The sequence below is a fragment of the Copadichromis virginalis genome, linkage group LG15, assembly GCF_057382275.1.
Source record: "Copadichromis virginalis isolate Kocher_CV1m ecotype Utaka linkage group LG15, C_Virginalis_male_GT1.1, whole genome shotgun sequence".
In the NCBI taxonomy this organism is placed as follows: Eukaryota; Metazoa; Chordata; class Actinopteri; order Cichliformes; family Cichlidae; genus Copadichromis; species Copadichromis virginalis.
The window spans coordinates 16,415,422-16,430,674 of record NC_140632.1 but is presented as its reverse complement, the minus strand read 5'-3'; the positions used below and the strand labels follow the sequence as shown (position 1 = coordinate 16,430,674).

Sequence of the window (15,253 nt, the reverse complement as noted above, 5' to 3'; positions counted from 1 at the left end):
CATCAGGCTTTGTTTAAGGGACATTTCATTAAAATTTAATAGTTTTGTTGTGCTGTTCTCATTCTAAGTGCAGTACACACTGAGTATCTAACATGGGATGGATCATTTGCAAATGTATTTATGTATAATGTTTGTGTTTGGCTTTTACAGAACAATCCATTTTCTCTTTTTACAACATCAGGCTCAGCAAGGCTGAGAGTGGGGAGGTGACAATAGTCATTTTCCTCAATGGGAAAGGCAGACTCAGACACTCCATGTGCATTCTAGGCTATGAAATGAAATGAAAACAGCAGTAGAAGCAAGTGAGTGCATGGCTTTCAGGTGAGCGGTGTGGTACCAGGCATCCAGCAAATGAAAGAGCAGAGCACTGATTGCTTAGAGAGCCAGTATACTCCATCAGAAATACTTCATAGGTGTTCAAACAGTCTCTACTGCCACATATTTCCAAAGACAAAATTGGATGGGAGAGTACAATCTCTGAAACTTATGTTGCAACATTCATGGCCGTCGCATACACGGCCAGCTGTATGAAGGTGAGAAAGTTGGCAGAGTGTAAACTTTCTAAAGCCCCTGTTTCAGCCTTTATATGAATTTAGGGGGCTTTTTGCATAACGCAGTGCATCATCATGAATGTTTCCAGAAAAGACTTCTCAAAATGAAAAACTTGAAAAGGAAAACTAGCCAGTGGGCAGCAATGATTGTTTTGCAACAACCGAGACATTGAGCATTTTCAACATGGACATCTTGTCATGTTGAAGACACCTAAAAGTCACCACTTCACATTTTGGGTGGCTTGTAGCAAATATTCTCTTCTTTAGCTGGCTCGGGGCATCAGAGGATGTGTACATAGGGGATAGACTCAAGGGAAAACGTTCACAGAGCACCAATCGTGTGAGCCGGTGTGTACCCGGACGCCCACCCCCAGACACAAAGAACCACCAACGCACCGACACCTGAGGGAGTCCGCCACTGGCAGGGGAAGTGGTGGTGGGTGGAGATAGGCCTCCAAACCTTGGAGGGCCTGAGATGTCCCCAGAGAGGTGGCGTCTGATACCCAACCTGACATATAGACACAGACATACAGGCACACACAGACACAAACATCCATTCCCACCCTCATGCTCTCATATGCACTTACTCCACACTCAACCAACGTGGAGACAGACATAAAGAGACGCTGTACACACGATCACACTCCCCAAGCGTACTCTACAAACCGGGTCTAGGTACCCTTGCCCCTGGAGGAGGGAACTGCACCCAGACCCAGGTGGTGTTACCCTTTTCCCTGCGGTGGGGAGAGGCAGACCGCCCCGACTCCGCAGCAGCAGGGAGGCCCCACACTCCAGACCGCAGTCGGACGGCCAACTCCTCCTCCTAGCCCCCCCGCTCCAGCAGGCCGCAGAGAACGGGGGTGAGAGAAGACTCCAAACCTCCCTCCACCCGCTCATTGTAGTGTTGATGCATGTGTGTTCTAAGGTGCATTTAAAACCCAGGAGGGCATGGAGCTACCTGCCAGAGAGCAGCAGGTAAGCGCATGGTCCCTCCTGCTAGCCCTCAATGTCTACGTGTATTTAAAATTGAGAAGTGGGCAACGACGCCAGGGGTGGGGTGTACACCCTGATGGTACTTTGGACTCCGTGTATCGTGCCCACCCCCAAGATCCTATATGTATGTGTAATGAGAGTGTGAGTAATGTGAATGTCTAAGTTGTGGGATAAAATTGAGGCAGAGGCAGCCAGAAGGGGACAGAGGGGGGGGGGGGGGGGGGGGGTAGCCTCCTCTGCACCCTGGTGACATACCCCTACTCCATGATGTGAACTTTTAGAAAGCAGAAATACTTTCAAACAGTTTAGTAGCCATATGCTTACCAGTGAGTCCTGTAATGAGTGCAATTTTTAACCTTCAGCATTAAAAAGGACTACAAGGATCTAGTGTCCTCCAGTTAAGAGTACTCAGAGGACAATTTCATATAATTTTAGGGACATATGGAAGGTAATGATTTGATCTGATGACAATTTAATGAACCCTGTGGAGAATAGCAAGAGAAAGTCAAAGTTAAAAAAATATAACGGGCGCATCTAACAATTAATTATTACAACATCATTATATACTAATGCTGCATGTGAATGAAAGTAACATTTGCAGCACACTGCAAAGTTTTTGAACTCTGGCATATCTAGATGAAATATAAACAGTATGCATAATTGTGCCAGCTTTGCTCATTTTAGCACTTGTTTTTTGCTAGCGTTTTCTTTGCTCCCCTCAGGGCTCAGTGAAATAATGCACTGTGAACTGACAGGCAAGTCACTGAATAGCAGTGGCAACTTCTCTTTGTCTCTGTTTTTCCTCATATGTTATCCCATCACAACTCGCTGTCCATCTGTTAGCTGTTCCCCTGTCCCTCTGTGACTTTTCTTCTCACTACCTGTTCTTTGTATGGCTGTGTCTTTCTCCGCTTCTGCCCCCGCGGTGATACTTTTAATTAACTCATCGACCTTGTCAACATTTACTGCTCAAAGGGACAGACAAAGAGAGGGAGCAAAGGAGGGAAGACGGGAACAGATTACTAATTCCATCAAATGCATTGAGAGAGACAGAAAGTGTGGGAACGCAAAGGGGGAAACATCAACAGGGCTTTAGGACACATAGCAATCAGATCTCTGTAAGTGGGAGTGGTTTACATCTGATACCCAATGTCCAAAAAAAGAAAGAAATCAATCACAAAGGAATGATGGGTTTGCTTAATTTAACCTCTACATATTACCTAACAATTTTCCAAATACTCAGTGCAGTGTTGTTTTACAAATGAAGGTGATTTTCTTTTATTCCCGGCATTCACGGAAAGTTCCATAAACAAATAGAATCTAAATGAAACTAGTTTCTAACTCTTGAAAATATCAAGTCTGACATCATTTGCAGTTTACTTTATCAATACACGCGGCAGAATTTTCTTTATTTAAATGGCCAGAAACAAACATAGTGCATTTACAAAGTAATTACACACAAGTTAAATTTTTTTCAAACTAATTTACCGCAAACCATAAGTAGAAATGTCCACTTTGTGACAATACAAAAGGTGATTTTGCAAAAAGCGAATGTATTTCTTACTTCCTGCCTTCTGCACACTCTACCCAGGCAGCAACCTTGCTAAAATCAAACCGAGTATTTACAAGTGAGAGAAAATCTCTGAAGCATAGTGTTTTGTACACATTGGAACAATGTCCTGGCACCACTCACAATTTCATGAGTAAAAACAGCTCAAAGTAAATGCAAAGTCTTGAACAAGTGAGAGCAAAATAACTGGTAGGTGGAATCCTGGAGTCACATCAAACAAATGTGTTGATTTCTTTCATCTGCATTCTTTTATCTCTTTATTATCACTAAATTTAGAAACATCATGTTTCAAATTGATGCTGAAAAGCGAGTTTGTGAATTAAATAAGCATTCAGAATATTCAAGCTGTACTATTATAATCCAATATTACCAGATTGTTCAGAAAACCCTTCAGTTGATCCAAAATGCTGCAGCAAGATAATATTTCCCAGATGGTGGTGTCTCTCTTTGGCTTCCGGTTAAATCAAGAATTGAATTAAAATCATTCTCCTCACATTTTCGGGGTGGCTGTAGCTCAGGTGGTAGAGCAGGTCATCTACTAATCAGAAAGTTGGTGGTTTGATCCCTGGCTGCTCCAGTCTGCATGCCAAATATCCTTGTGCGAGATACTAACCCCAAGTTGCTCTCCAATGCTTCCATCTGAGTGTGAATGTGTTTGAATGTTAGACAGAAAGCGCTTAAGCACAGAAAAAAGTGCTTGAATGAATGGGTGATGTATAATGTTGTATAAAGCGCTTTAAGTGCTCAAGTAGAGTAAAAGTGCTATATAAGAACCATCCCATTTACTGTAGAAAGTCCGCTCATATCTTCCTCAATCAGGCCTCCTCATATCTTAAAGAGCCAGTAGTACTATATTATCTTAATAGAGCATTTTGTGGTTCATATTGTATTTAAAAGCAGAATGGGAGGCTGAGCCTTCGGCTATCAGGCCCCTCTCCTGTGGAGCTAGCTCCCGGTTTGAATTTGGTAGACAGACTTAAGATTAGACTTTAAACTTTGGCCTTTTGATAAAGCTTAAACTTTTGGCTTTATCACATGACCCTCAGCATCCCTTGGTTATGCTGATATAGGTCCAGGCTGCTGCAGGACTTGTGATGTACTGAGCACTTCATCTCCACTCACCTCAATTTATTCTTTGTGTGTTTACATGGCACTGTTGTGTCTTCTCTCTCCCACATGGACTTTTTCGTCTTGTCTCCCCCTGTTCTCCTTTCTTCATTTCGCTTCACCCCCCCCAAACATGTCACAGCACGTGGTTGCTTCTATCTGAATCTGCTTCTGCTGGAGGTTTCTTCCTGATAAAAGGCAGTTTTTCCTTCCCACCATCACCCAATGCTTGATCATAGATTTATTTGTCTGGTTGATGTGATTTCCACTGTTACACTAGGTTTTTTTCTTTCCACTATAAAGCACCTAGAGATAACAGTTGTGATTTGAATCTACAAATTTTACAAAGAATAAAATAAAAATAATGAAGACAGCGAGAAAGAGAAACATCAAGCATCCTCAAAAAGTGCCCATAGCATGGATGCTCACTTTTTCTCTTGTACTCAGACATGACTGTTAGCATGTTTTATCTCTGTATATTACCACCTTATGGTTTGCACACACTCCGTTGCATATGTCTAAAACAATGGCTGGTCTGTTTACTTAGTTTTCCTTTTGTGTGTGTGTGTGTGTGTGTGTGTGTGTGTGTGTGGGAGATAGAAAAACATGACCTCTGTACATATGTGTTCATGTGTTTCCATACTTGTTTTCCTCCTCTGCAATAACTTTCTTCCCTCCCAGCTGTCGTTGCCTCATCTCATGCAGCATAGCCTGGATCTCCTCCTTCATCTCGCTCAGGCTTTTTTCTGGAGTTCCACCTCTCCGTGAAAGAGACTGATTCAACTCAGCAGCCTTTGATTCGAGGTCTGGAGACAAAGACACAACATGAAAGTAGTCTGAATCTAGAACACGGCAGGTGGACAGACTCAATTCATGCAGTCACAGTTTTACAAGCATTTCAGATTCACTGAAATTTCCTCAGGGTTAATAATGAACTTTTATATTTTAAATATATAGGTATTATCAAGTTCGGATGTTTTTATTTTAGTCACCTTAACAGTTCTGCTTAGCTTCGCTAACAAACCTTTCAGCAACCAAGAGCAGAAAAACTTCAAAACAAGCTTTGAAACACACCACTAACACGTAATCATCTTATGAAATCAGTTTATACACTGGCCAGCAATTCCTGTAATGACATATTCACTTTATATTTTAGCTCAGTTTTATTTTTTACTCTCTCCTGGGAAAATAATCTGGGTATTTTCAGTTGTTAGATGATCAAATTTAGTTTAAAAACAACATTAACACACCAGAGCTTGGTGCATGAAAGGGAGAGTCTAATCTATTTATCAGAGCTAAAGATTTCTCTGTCAGTTCTTTGTGCGTTTGTCACCATGATCAGCTTCTTTGACAATTTTCAGTAGTTAGTCTGTTATATACAAGACAAACAGCCAAGAGGGTCAATCTCCTTTTAGTGTATAGGCAATATACAGCCCAACTGTGTAAGCAAAATAACTCCATAAAGATGGTTAAAAACATGAAAAAAATGTCCTATTTAGTAGGGCTGTTCGATATAACGATATATATCGGATGACGATATAAAAACGTCTATCGTTTCATTTTACGCTATCGTTTGTTTCGTGGTGTCACAAAATAAACTGTTTACGGCAATATTTTTTCATCGTTTTGATGGTCACTGTAGTGGCTATATTCATTTCTTAAAGTTCTCTCTTTCTCTTATATTTTATATAACCACACTACGGACGGACAAGTGCCTGTTTTTATGCGTTGTGGTTAGCAACAACGACGGTAACAGCATCGCGTTTCCGCTTGTTTATGTTCCACATAAACCTTTCACAATAAAGCTCAAGATTAGTGATGTGCGATACCACTGATTTCCTTTCTGATCCGATACCAAGTAACATTCAGGGTGGTATCGACAATACTGATCCGATACTGATACTTTGTACAAAAACGTATTTTATTTATTGTATCTCAAATTATAGCATCATAATGATTACAGGACATCAGATTACTTGTTCTTATCACTTAATAATGCAGAGTTCATCATATAGAAATAAAAAAAAACTGAAGTGTGCGCTATTTGAACACCTTGCCTGCCTGCAGCACTAAAGGACTCTGTGAGAGACGTCTGTCTCGCCCTAGCAGCACCTGTCCCTCTCCTCCTCTTCAGTCTCAACATACGCTCGTCATATTCTGTGATATGATTTACTCTGAGGTGTTTGACAAGGTTAGTGATGTTGCCACAACCATACATGCCAACCCTCCCGATTTTTCCGGGAGAATACCGAATTTCAGTGCCCCTCCCGAAAATCTCCCGGAGCCACCATTCTCCCGAATTTCTCCCGATTTTCCACCCGGACAACAAAATTGAAAAACCATATCGCAGAATTCATAGCGCGGCCCAGCCAATTCCAGTTTCCAACAATGGCGACAGCTACTTGGTTTTAATATTACTCTTATTTCTCTTTCTTGGTCGCAAAAAAACATTTAACATATTTTCAGGTGAGAATGTAGCTGTGTAAACTTCAAATATCGTCTTCAAACCCCCGCGGTCTTTCGCTACTCGGGTTAAACATGATATATAAGTCACTTAAGATAACTTAAAAATGTTATTGTTTGGCTTTTTCAGTGTTTTATTTGTTCGTGAGTAAATCGGTTTGGCTGAGATTAAAGTTATTAGATTCGATTAATTTAAATTTAACTTTATTAATCCCTCGGGAGGGTTCCTCTGGGGTTTTCATACAGCTGAATAAACGTCAAAAAAAAAAAGATTAAATAGAAGTGTGAGACGGTCGAGTGTTTACGCCAGCGCCCGGTTATATTTTAGATAGCAAGGAGCAGACGGCAGAGTTTCACTCCACCGAGGGAACTCATGACGTACTACCCGGCTTTCTTTAGACCACGAAGGCCGGGTCCTCAGGTGGAAGCGGCCTCTGAATTTGGACACCCCCGCTGTTTCCGGGTCGGCCAAACATTTAACGTATTTTATCCGATAAATAAACACTGTAAAATGTATCCCCCCCCCAACAGCCCTAGTATGGCCACAACACCTCACTCTTGGAGCACTTTTTTGCCACATGTATCGCAAACCACGTCTCAGCTGTTTGTGGAGGTAAAATAAGTCCTCACATGACTCCAATTAGGCTCAGCCATTGTTGTGCGTGTGCACGCCAAGGGGCGCGAGACATTTATACAGCCGTATTTCGCACATGACTATGAAAGGCGGAAGAGGAAGTAGTTCCTTTGAATGTAGACAATCCGAATGATATTACTAAAATATCGATATTTTAATGTGAGAATCGATTCTAGACCATAAATGATTGGTATCGGAGGAATCGATATTTCAGGATCGATCCGCACATCACTACTCAAGATCCTGTTGAGACTTTTCAAAATAAACGTAATCACGTGAAAGAGCAGGTTATTTGCAGATGAGAAGTAAAAAAAGAGCGGCCGGGTGCTAAAAAATAAACCTTAGACTCAAACGTTAGGACAGGCTTTTCCCCGCAGCACGCCGTGTAATAAATACTCACAAAGAAAACGGCAGCCGTTACAACTTATGTCTAAAAATGTGTAGTTTCATGCATCGGTTAAAACACTCGACTCCAGCTACATGACGCGCAGCTGGAAACACTTCCTGCAAGTCGAGCTTCCCGAGATTCACAGAATTTACAGAAAATGTTGCATTTTTGTGATTTATATCGTTATTGGGACGATAGAATTCTTATATCGGGATATGAGATTTGGGTCATATCGCACAGCCCTACTATTTAGTGCAAAGAAGTAAAACTACATTCTGAAAATGTTCACACCACGCAAACTGTTAATTTACAAAACGGATAGTGGACACTCTAACATTCAGCAAATGATTCAGCACAAATTTCATGGCAATCCATTAGCTGCTGAGAAATTTCAGCCATCACTAAAGTAGTGGACAGAAACTGCACAAAATACTAAATTCATCATCCACAGATTGAATTTTCTAAACCTGTATGACTTTAATCTAATGATGGAAACACTGTGTTTTCAAGTATTATCTTGCCTGTTCAGTCCACAGCATTATTATAAGGTAGAATTATCAGAGGGACAACTCAGACTGAGCAGTTTGGAGATAATGTTAGAGAGGCATGGCTGAGATGGTTTGGACATGTGCAGAGGAGGGATAGTGGATGTATTGGACAAAGGTTGCTGAATGCTGTGCTGCCAGGCCAGAGGAAAAGAGGACGACCACATAGGAGTGAAGGAGGACATGCAGAGGACTGGTGTGACAGAAGTGGATGCTAGGGACAGTTTGAGAAGTGCACACAGAAATCCTCTTCATATATACAGAGATGTACCACAGCCAAACAGATGAACACGCCAAACCTGATGGACATTCTGTCTTTGGCAAAGTCTGACAGTAAGACACAAATGCACACGCTAAAGCTCTATTCAAAGCAAAGGAGTTTATGTCTGCCCCTCTTTAATTAAATTACAGCTAGTGAAATCTCAAACTAATCAATAATTAAAATACAGTAAAAAAAAGAGACTCTATGGCTATTCAAACTGCTGCAACCCTAATGAGAAGTGTGTCTGTGTATTTGCTTATGCAAAACGAAAACAGAAGAGGGAAAAACTGAATGTGTGTTTGTGTGGTTTGTGTGTCTGCTGTAATGCTGCAATCCTTTCTCATTTGAAATGTAAACACAATATGATTAAAGTAAGTTCAAAGTTAAACGGAGTATGTGAGTGTTTGGAAGGTGTTTGTGTACGGGTGGGCCTGAGTGTATGTGTGCGCAGTTGTGGCAATGCAGCATTTCCGCTCATTTAAAATGTAAACATGCCGTGATTAGAGCCAAGACAGAAGTAAAGCCATCATGCTAATGAACAGCTGTACTGCATGTGTGCATGTGTGCGCATGTTGCATTTGTGTGTGCGTATGTCTATGAGTTTGTAAGTGTGTGTCACAGCCATATAATTACATAGTAGGATTTAAAAGCCAATTAAACACTTAAAACGTGGATGGAATCATATTATGCTATCTAGTAAACACAGGCACGCACACAGAGAAAAGTGTGTACAGTATTATTATGTGTGTGCATGTGTGTGGCTGTGCATGCGCAGCTGTATGAATGTGTGTGTACATTGGCATCAGTGTTTGTGTATCTGGTGTGTGTGTGTGTGTGTGTGTGTGTGTGTGCATGCGCACGCGTTTGTGATAGCCACTAATTAAGTCTCTAATTGCTGCTCTCAATCATCCAGTGAGCTGCGACACAGTCTCTCTTTTCCTCTCTCAGAAACAAACACGTGCGCGCACACAACCATAATCACACAATGATTAGGCAGAGGGCCAGAGAGCTGGGAGCAACAACAAGAAGAGGACAGTTTCATCACAGCCAGCCAGAATGGGTTGGTTTAGTAACTTTCTTTTCATCACACAAGCCATAAAATTTTCATAGTGGAAATCAAAATATTTCATTATTTGACTACACAGTTTTAGAAAGAGCACACTTGTTTGTTGTTCCCACCTAATATCAGCAAAGGGGAGGAAGAGCCACTTATAAATAGATTTATTTGTGCTAAGCCTAAGTAGAATTCAATTAGAGTTGCTCAGGATAAAGTGACTAAAACTAGAGCCACACACGCACATATATAACTATTTTATATATATAACCATTTTCACCAACAAGACTATTATTTTTTTTTAAAGCTTTGACTGTCTAACTGGAGCAGTTATTGAAAGGGAAAACACAGAGAACAACACATTAGACAACAGGGAGCGACTGTGGAAACAGGTGACAAACCAAGCTGCACTCAAGATCCACTTATTCGCTCGCTATGGAGCTTTTATCAGCAGATAAAGTTTAGGTGGTTACCATGGAGCTGCAGTGTTTTTAGTTTTTCTGTTAAAGGGTTGTGTCTTTTGTCCATACTAAAACACCTTTTTCCAGCCAGCATGAATACAAGTAATAAAAAAAAAACTCAGAATAGGGGAAAAAAACACTTTTGTGACAGCAAAGTTTATCTAAAAATGAGAGTTCAAAAACAAGTGAGTGGAGACTGTTTGAAATCGGCAGCTTTTTCTAATGCCAAAGATGCAGTGGGTTAAAAAAATATCTTGGTGATGGCACACTGCATTGAATTGTGTCACTGATGTTTACTTTGTTAAATGTGAAAAAAGGGGAGTAGCTTTTCTTTCTTCACAATTCATCCTACACTGGACCTGAGTCCACCCGCTGTCGGCAACAACCTGTTTAACCTAGTGCCCACATAGCCAGTTCACTGCTGGCTGGTCCTTGTAAACAGAGGCTTTACAAATAGGCTGATTTTCCCACAGCCAGAGCCATGTGCCAGGGATAACCACATCAGGGATATAATCTCAGTGACATACACAACCAAGAGTACAAACGATTGTTCGAAACTGTTCATTTAGGATAGTTCAAAGTCTTTATAGGGATAACTTGCACATAAACTAACTTCATTATTCGAAACTTTGTCCATTTTATTTAGATTCCACCACTGCAACACACTACCAGAGAAAAAGTGTAGTAGTCCACTTTAAGGCTAATATTGAAACAACAGGGACTAAATGTGGTGTCAGCTGTAATAGTAGGTAAAGAAGAGCATGAAGGGTTCTAGTACAACCAAAGTGTCGAGCAAAAAAGCACTTTTGGCTAAACAAAAGCTCAAAAGCTACACGTTCAATTCTCGTCCACTCCCACACGGAAGACTGCTAATGGCTTGGAATCCCTAAACAAAGCAGTGAAACCTCTTTTATACTTGAGTTATCATCTGTTGTGTTTATTTTGTGTTGAGTCAAAGAAGAAAACTAATCACAAGCTGGTCACGAAGCCACTGTTGACAGAGCTGAAGGAGGAGATGCAGCAGCTGCACCAGCAAAAAAAAAAAAAAAAAAAAAAAGGAGACTGGAGCTGAATTGAGTGACCTGCTAGTTACATATGCAGAGTATATATTTGTGTGTGAGTGTGTGTGGGCGCATGTGTGCGTAAGACAGAGCCAAAGAAAGAAGCAATCTGCCTGAAGTCGTCACTGCTGGAGGAAACCATCTGGAAAAAACTGCAAAGTCCTGAGAGACTCTTTTACACCAGCATCCCGCTTTTGGACAGTACTTATCCCTAAATCTGTGGCTACATGGATAATATATGATTCGTGGTTAAACAAAGACACCACATGAAGAACTCAAACAAACAAACAAATAATAGTGAAGAAATACCTTTAAGTTGTGAAAATATTTTGGTTCAAATTAATTGAAAATTAATTTAAAGGTGCTGTAAGCCAATATTATTCTATTAACAGTGAATCAAAGCAGCAGGGTTGTTTGAATTCTTAAACCTACAAAGATTTCCTTCTGAGCTACAAGCTTGTTGTTCTAATTTTCTGAAATGCAACGTTACCGTTCTGATTCACCGCTCTCTTGCCTCTTATCAAGACACAGCAAAAATTCTTTATTGTTTTATTATTTATTGTTTTTTCCTTTAAACGCCACTCTGCAGTACATACTTAGCACCACAGCAACGAGCTGGTGAACAGGAGCTGAACATTTACCATGAAAAAATATATTTTAAAAAAGGCCAATGTGGAAAAAAATCTTTAAAAAAATTTTTTGAAGCATGAATCTGTGTATGCATGAGCAATGCTGCTCAAGCTACCATTTGTGATTGAACAAGTACAGTACTTTTTCCTCCAAGCTTCTACCATGACCTGGATGACTGAGAACCCACAATAAGTACAGTATTGTGCAAAGATGTTGATCCGTTCTTCTCGGGAGGAAGAGTAACTTCTTAAAGTGTTCCTGATCAACAGTTTTCCAGGCTTTCTAAAGGTCTTACAAAATGTCTATTTGGATATTGGCTGCTTTTCACTTATTTTCAGTCCTTTTCTTGTAGCAGACAATTTTCAGAAGAATGTTTTTTTCTTCCTTTCTTGTATGTTAAGGCCATAAACACTGAACTATGAATCACTCAAGTGTAAAAAACAACTAGTTTATGAGATATGCCAAGCAAACAAGAGATAATCCAAAGAAGAAGTGGCAGACTACAGCAGATTAACAGCATGTAAGAGATTCATCTGGCCCCTCAGTTTATCCATGTACTGTTCAATAAAGCCTCATCAGAAACCATCTCAGTGGAAGAAGCAATTTTTAAGTAAGAGGTGTGCATTATTGCACAAGAAGCAGACATTGCAACAAGGCATTGTCAAAATGTATAAAGAGATGTATACATGGAGTCAAGAAGCAGGTACAACAGTGAGTGCCTACAGCCATCTATAAAACATAGTGGAGGATCTATCATTGTTTGGGGCTACATTTCAAACAGTGGTGTTGGGTAATGTGGAGAAGGGAAATTATTTTACTGCTATTGTTAAATAATTGTCATCAGTACCATTGCATTAAGAATATAATCTGGAGTTTATATTGCATTCAGATGTTTAAACAGTGTGTGTCTTTCAGAGAGACTAAGTTGCAGGCTGACAGGAAGTTGCAGGTTTGCAGAGTGTGCCTTTTGCAGAACTGAAACCGAAAGCAGAGTCTAAGTGTAGGTTATTTTGAGGAGCATTTGAGGACGAGACACAGACAGTTAAGAGGTGACACAAAGAGCATGTGAGGTCAACACATACACACATATTAGTTAGACTTATTTAGAGGAGAGATCAGTTATGTCTAGACAAGAAAGAGGAACAATTCACTTTGAGACAAGAACGGAAAGTACCAAGCCATGAAAATAGAAGATGATTTTCTGGGTGAAAAGTCATGATGATGTTGATCTGATCTATGTATAAAATGTACCGGTGACGCATGAAGGGGCGTCAGTAAACAAACCCTGATGCTATAAAATATCTGTTCATGCTTTGATTAAGTCGAGGACTACTGGCTGTCTGCGTACAGAGTGTCTTCCCACGCGTGTATTCATTAAAATCATTGTTTGACCAAAGACCTTCTGGACCAAGGCTGGTTTGTACTCTCCTTCCTCAATTTTGAACCTTAACAGTAACTTGTCAAAACTGGGTATTATGAACAATTGTGAACACAGAACAATGCCATCAGATTTTGATCCATCGGGCAATTCCATTTGGAAAAAGCGTCTGATTTAAAACTGCTTCGTTTTTCAGCATAACCATGATCCCAAGCACACTGCTAGGGCAATAAATGACCCCGGACCTCAGCATTTTTTAAACAAAGAAGAGCTTTGAATGTCCTTCAAGAAGCCTGGAGAACTATTCCTGAGGACTAAAAGCAATTCTAACCTGGCTATGAGAGTTCAGGCTGTGCTGAAGAATAAAGGTGCTCATACCAAATATCGATTTTGTAGTGCATTAAGCTTGTTAGAATGGTACAAACTGTTTTTACCTTGTACAGTTTATTTCACTATAATTATGTGGTCACATTTCAATAAATAACTGCACATATTTCCCATTTTCCTAGTAAAAGAAAGGCTGGCTCAAGATTTTTGTGTAGCACTGTAGTTCATGTGCACATGAGCTAGATTGTGCTTTAGAAGCCTCTTTTGCCACATGATGCTACTCTTCAAGGTAATGGAAGAGTTGCTTGCCAACTACCTACAAAACGAACAAAGCCAACTGAGTTGTTGCACCCAATTATCTTGGTAGGTGCTCTCTTTATCACCGTGGTTAGCGATGCTGCAGCCTGCTGGATCTGTCTTTATTGGTCAGGCAACACTTTACTCCGGCAGCTGGCACAGAGCACTGGCAGCTGGCCCATCAGCGACTGTGTTTGAGCTACGTTTTCCATTAGTGATCTTACAAGGGGGTACTAAGATGTTTTGTTTGTCTCACTTTGAAAATGTCACACTTTCAAAGAATAATGATCGAATAGAACGAATACAAGCTGTTTACTCCGAGTAAATGCTGAAATGAGTCTTGGTTGTAACGACACTGCTCTTATCACAGTAATTATTTTATGTGCAATTCAACTTCAGTGTCATTCTGAAGATGCTGCATCTTTATTTAAATGGAGTTTTTAATGTGTTCTGTCATGATAATTATTCATTTCATTACGTTTTCATACTCTTCTGTCCCACTCTCCCGAAATGTAATAACCCAAATTTCCCATTGGGATCTGTTACGTGTAATATTCTCTAATTTAATGAAATGTGCTCTAATGACAGATGAAACTAGGGAGACAATAGACAGATAAATCCTGAAATCCCAGTTGGCAGGATATAGAGGAAGCTAATAGGGGAGAGGTGCTTCTCATTTCTGCTACCTTTAGCTCCGAGCAGTGTGTCCCTGATGAACTGCTCCAGGTCCTCGGCTCGTTTATGAATCCTGTCAGCATCATCCTCAACCTGCTCTCCATCAGCAGACACCTTAGTGGCCTGTACACAAAGACATATACGTTATAAAATAATGAACAACTGCTGAATAAGTGAACGTATCGACTTCTATGGAGCGGAAAAAAGAAGGATGAGATCTTCAACGTAAAGGGCGATGAAAGCAATACATAAGCACTATTGATAATACTGTGCAAACAAATATAAGGATAAATGAATTACTGACATGAAATGAAAACAAAATATCAGACATTAACATGTTCACAAAGGACCAGGAAAACAAGAGACGGATGAATTTTCGACAGACATGAAAACAGTTCCATATTCACTCAATGTACATGTACACGCACACACTGACAAAAAGAAAGTGTAGGTAATTACTGTTGTGATTTGACAAGATGATGCTATATCATTTTAGGTGGTTTGTGTGAGAGTATGTGTGTACGTGCGATGGGGTGTGGGGGATAGTATTGCTGTCAACAAATGTCAAGGCCTCAGCCCCTAAAAGGCTGCAGCTTGACAGCACGAATGTGAGTGTTATTTTTCTCCATTTGGTATTTTTAGGTCCCCTCCACTCAAAAAGTGTTTTTTTCCTTCTGTGTTGGTAAACTACTCTTACAGACAACTTTGACTCTCAAAATGGTAAAAAATGAGCGCGTATTAGACAAAGAGTTTGTAGAATACTTCATTATTTATGTGGTATATAAAACTTTAGAGTGTTAACTTTTCATCTTAATTACTTTTATGCATGGACTGATTCTCAAACAGGTAGCGCAGCC

The 15,253-nt window shown here is 40.3% G+C and overlaps 1 protein-coding gene across 3 annotated transcripts in view; it reads right to left on the bottom strand.

The window, feature by feature from the left end:
- lama2 (laminin, alpha 2) overlaps nt 1–15,253 on the bottom strand; it is a 232,648-nt gene that overhangs the window by 45,871 nt on the left and 171,524 nt on the right. For all 3 annotated transcript variants that reach the window (XM_085432199.1, XM_085432200.1, XM_085432201.1), the window contains 2 exons: nt 14,408–14,519; nt 4,865–5,027 (listed from right to left, as the gene is read on the bottom strand). In XM_085432199.1, the coding sequence (XP_085288325.1) occupies nt 4,865–5,027; nt 14,408–14,519 (275 nt within the window). The remainder of the gene's footprint in view (nt 1–4,864; nt 5,028–14,407; nt 14,520–15,253) is intronic.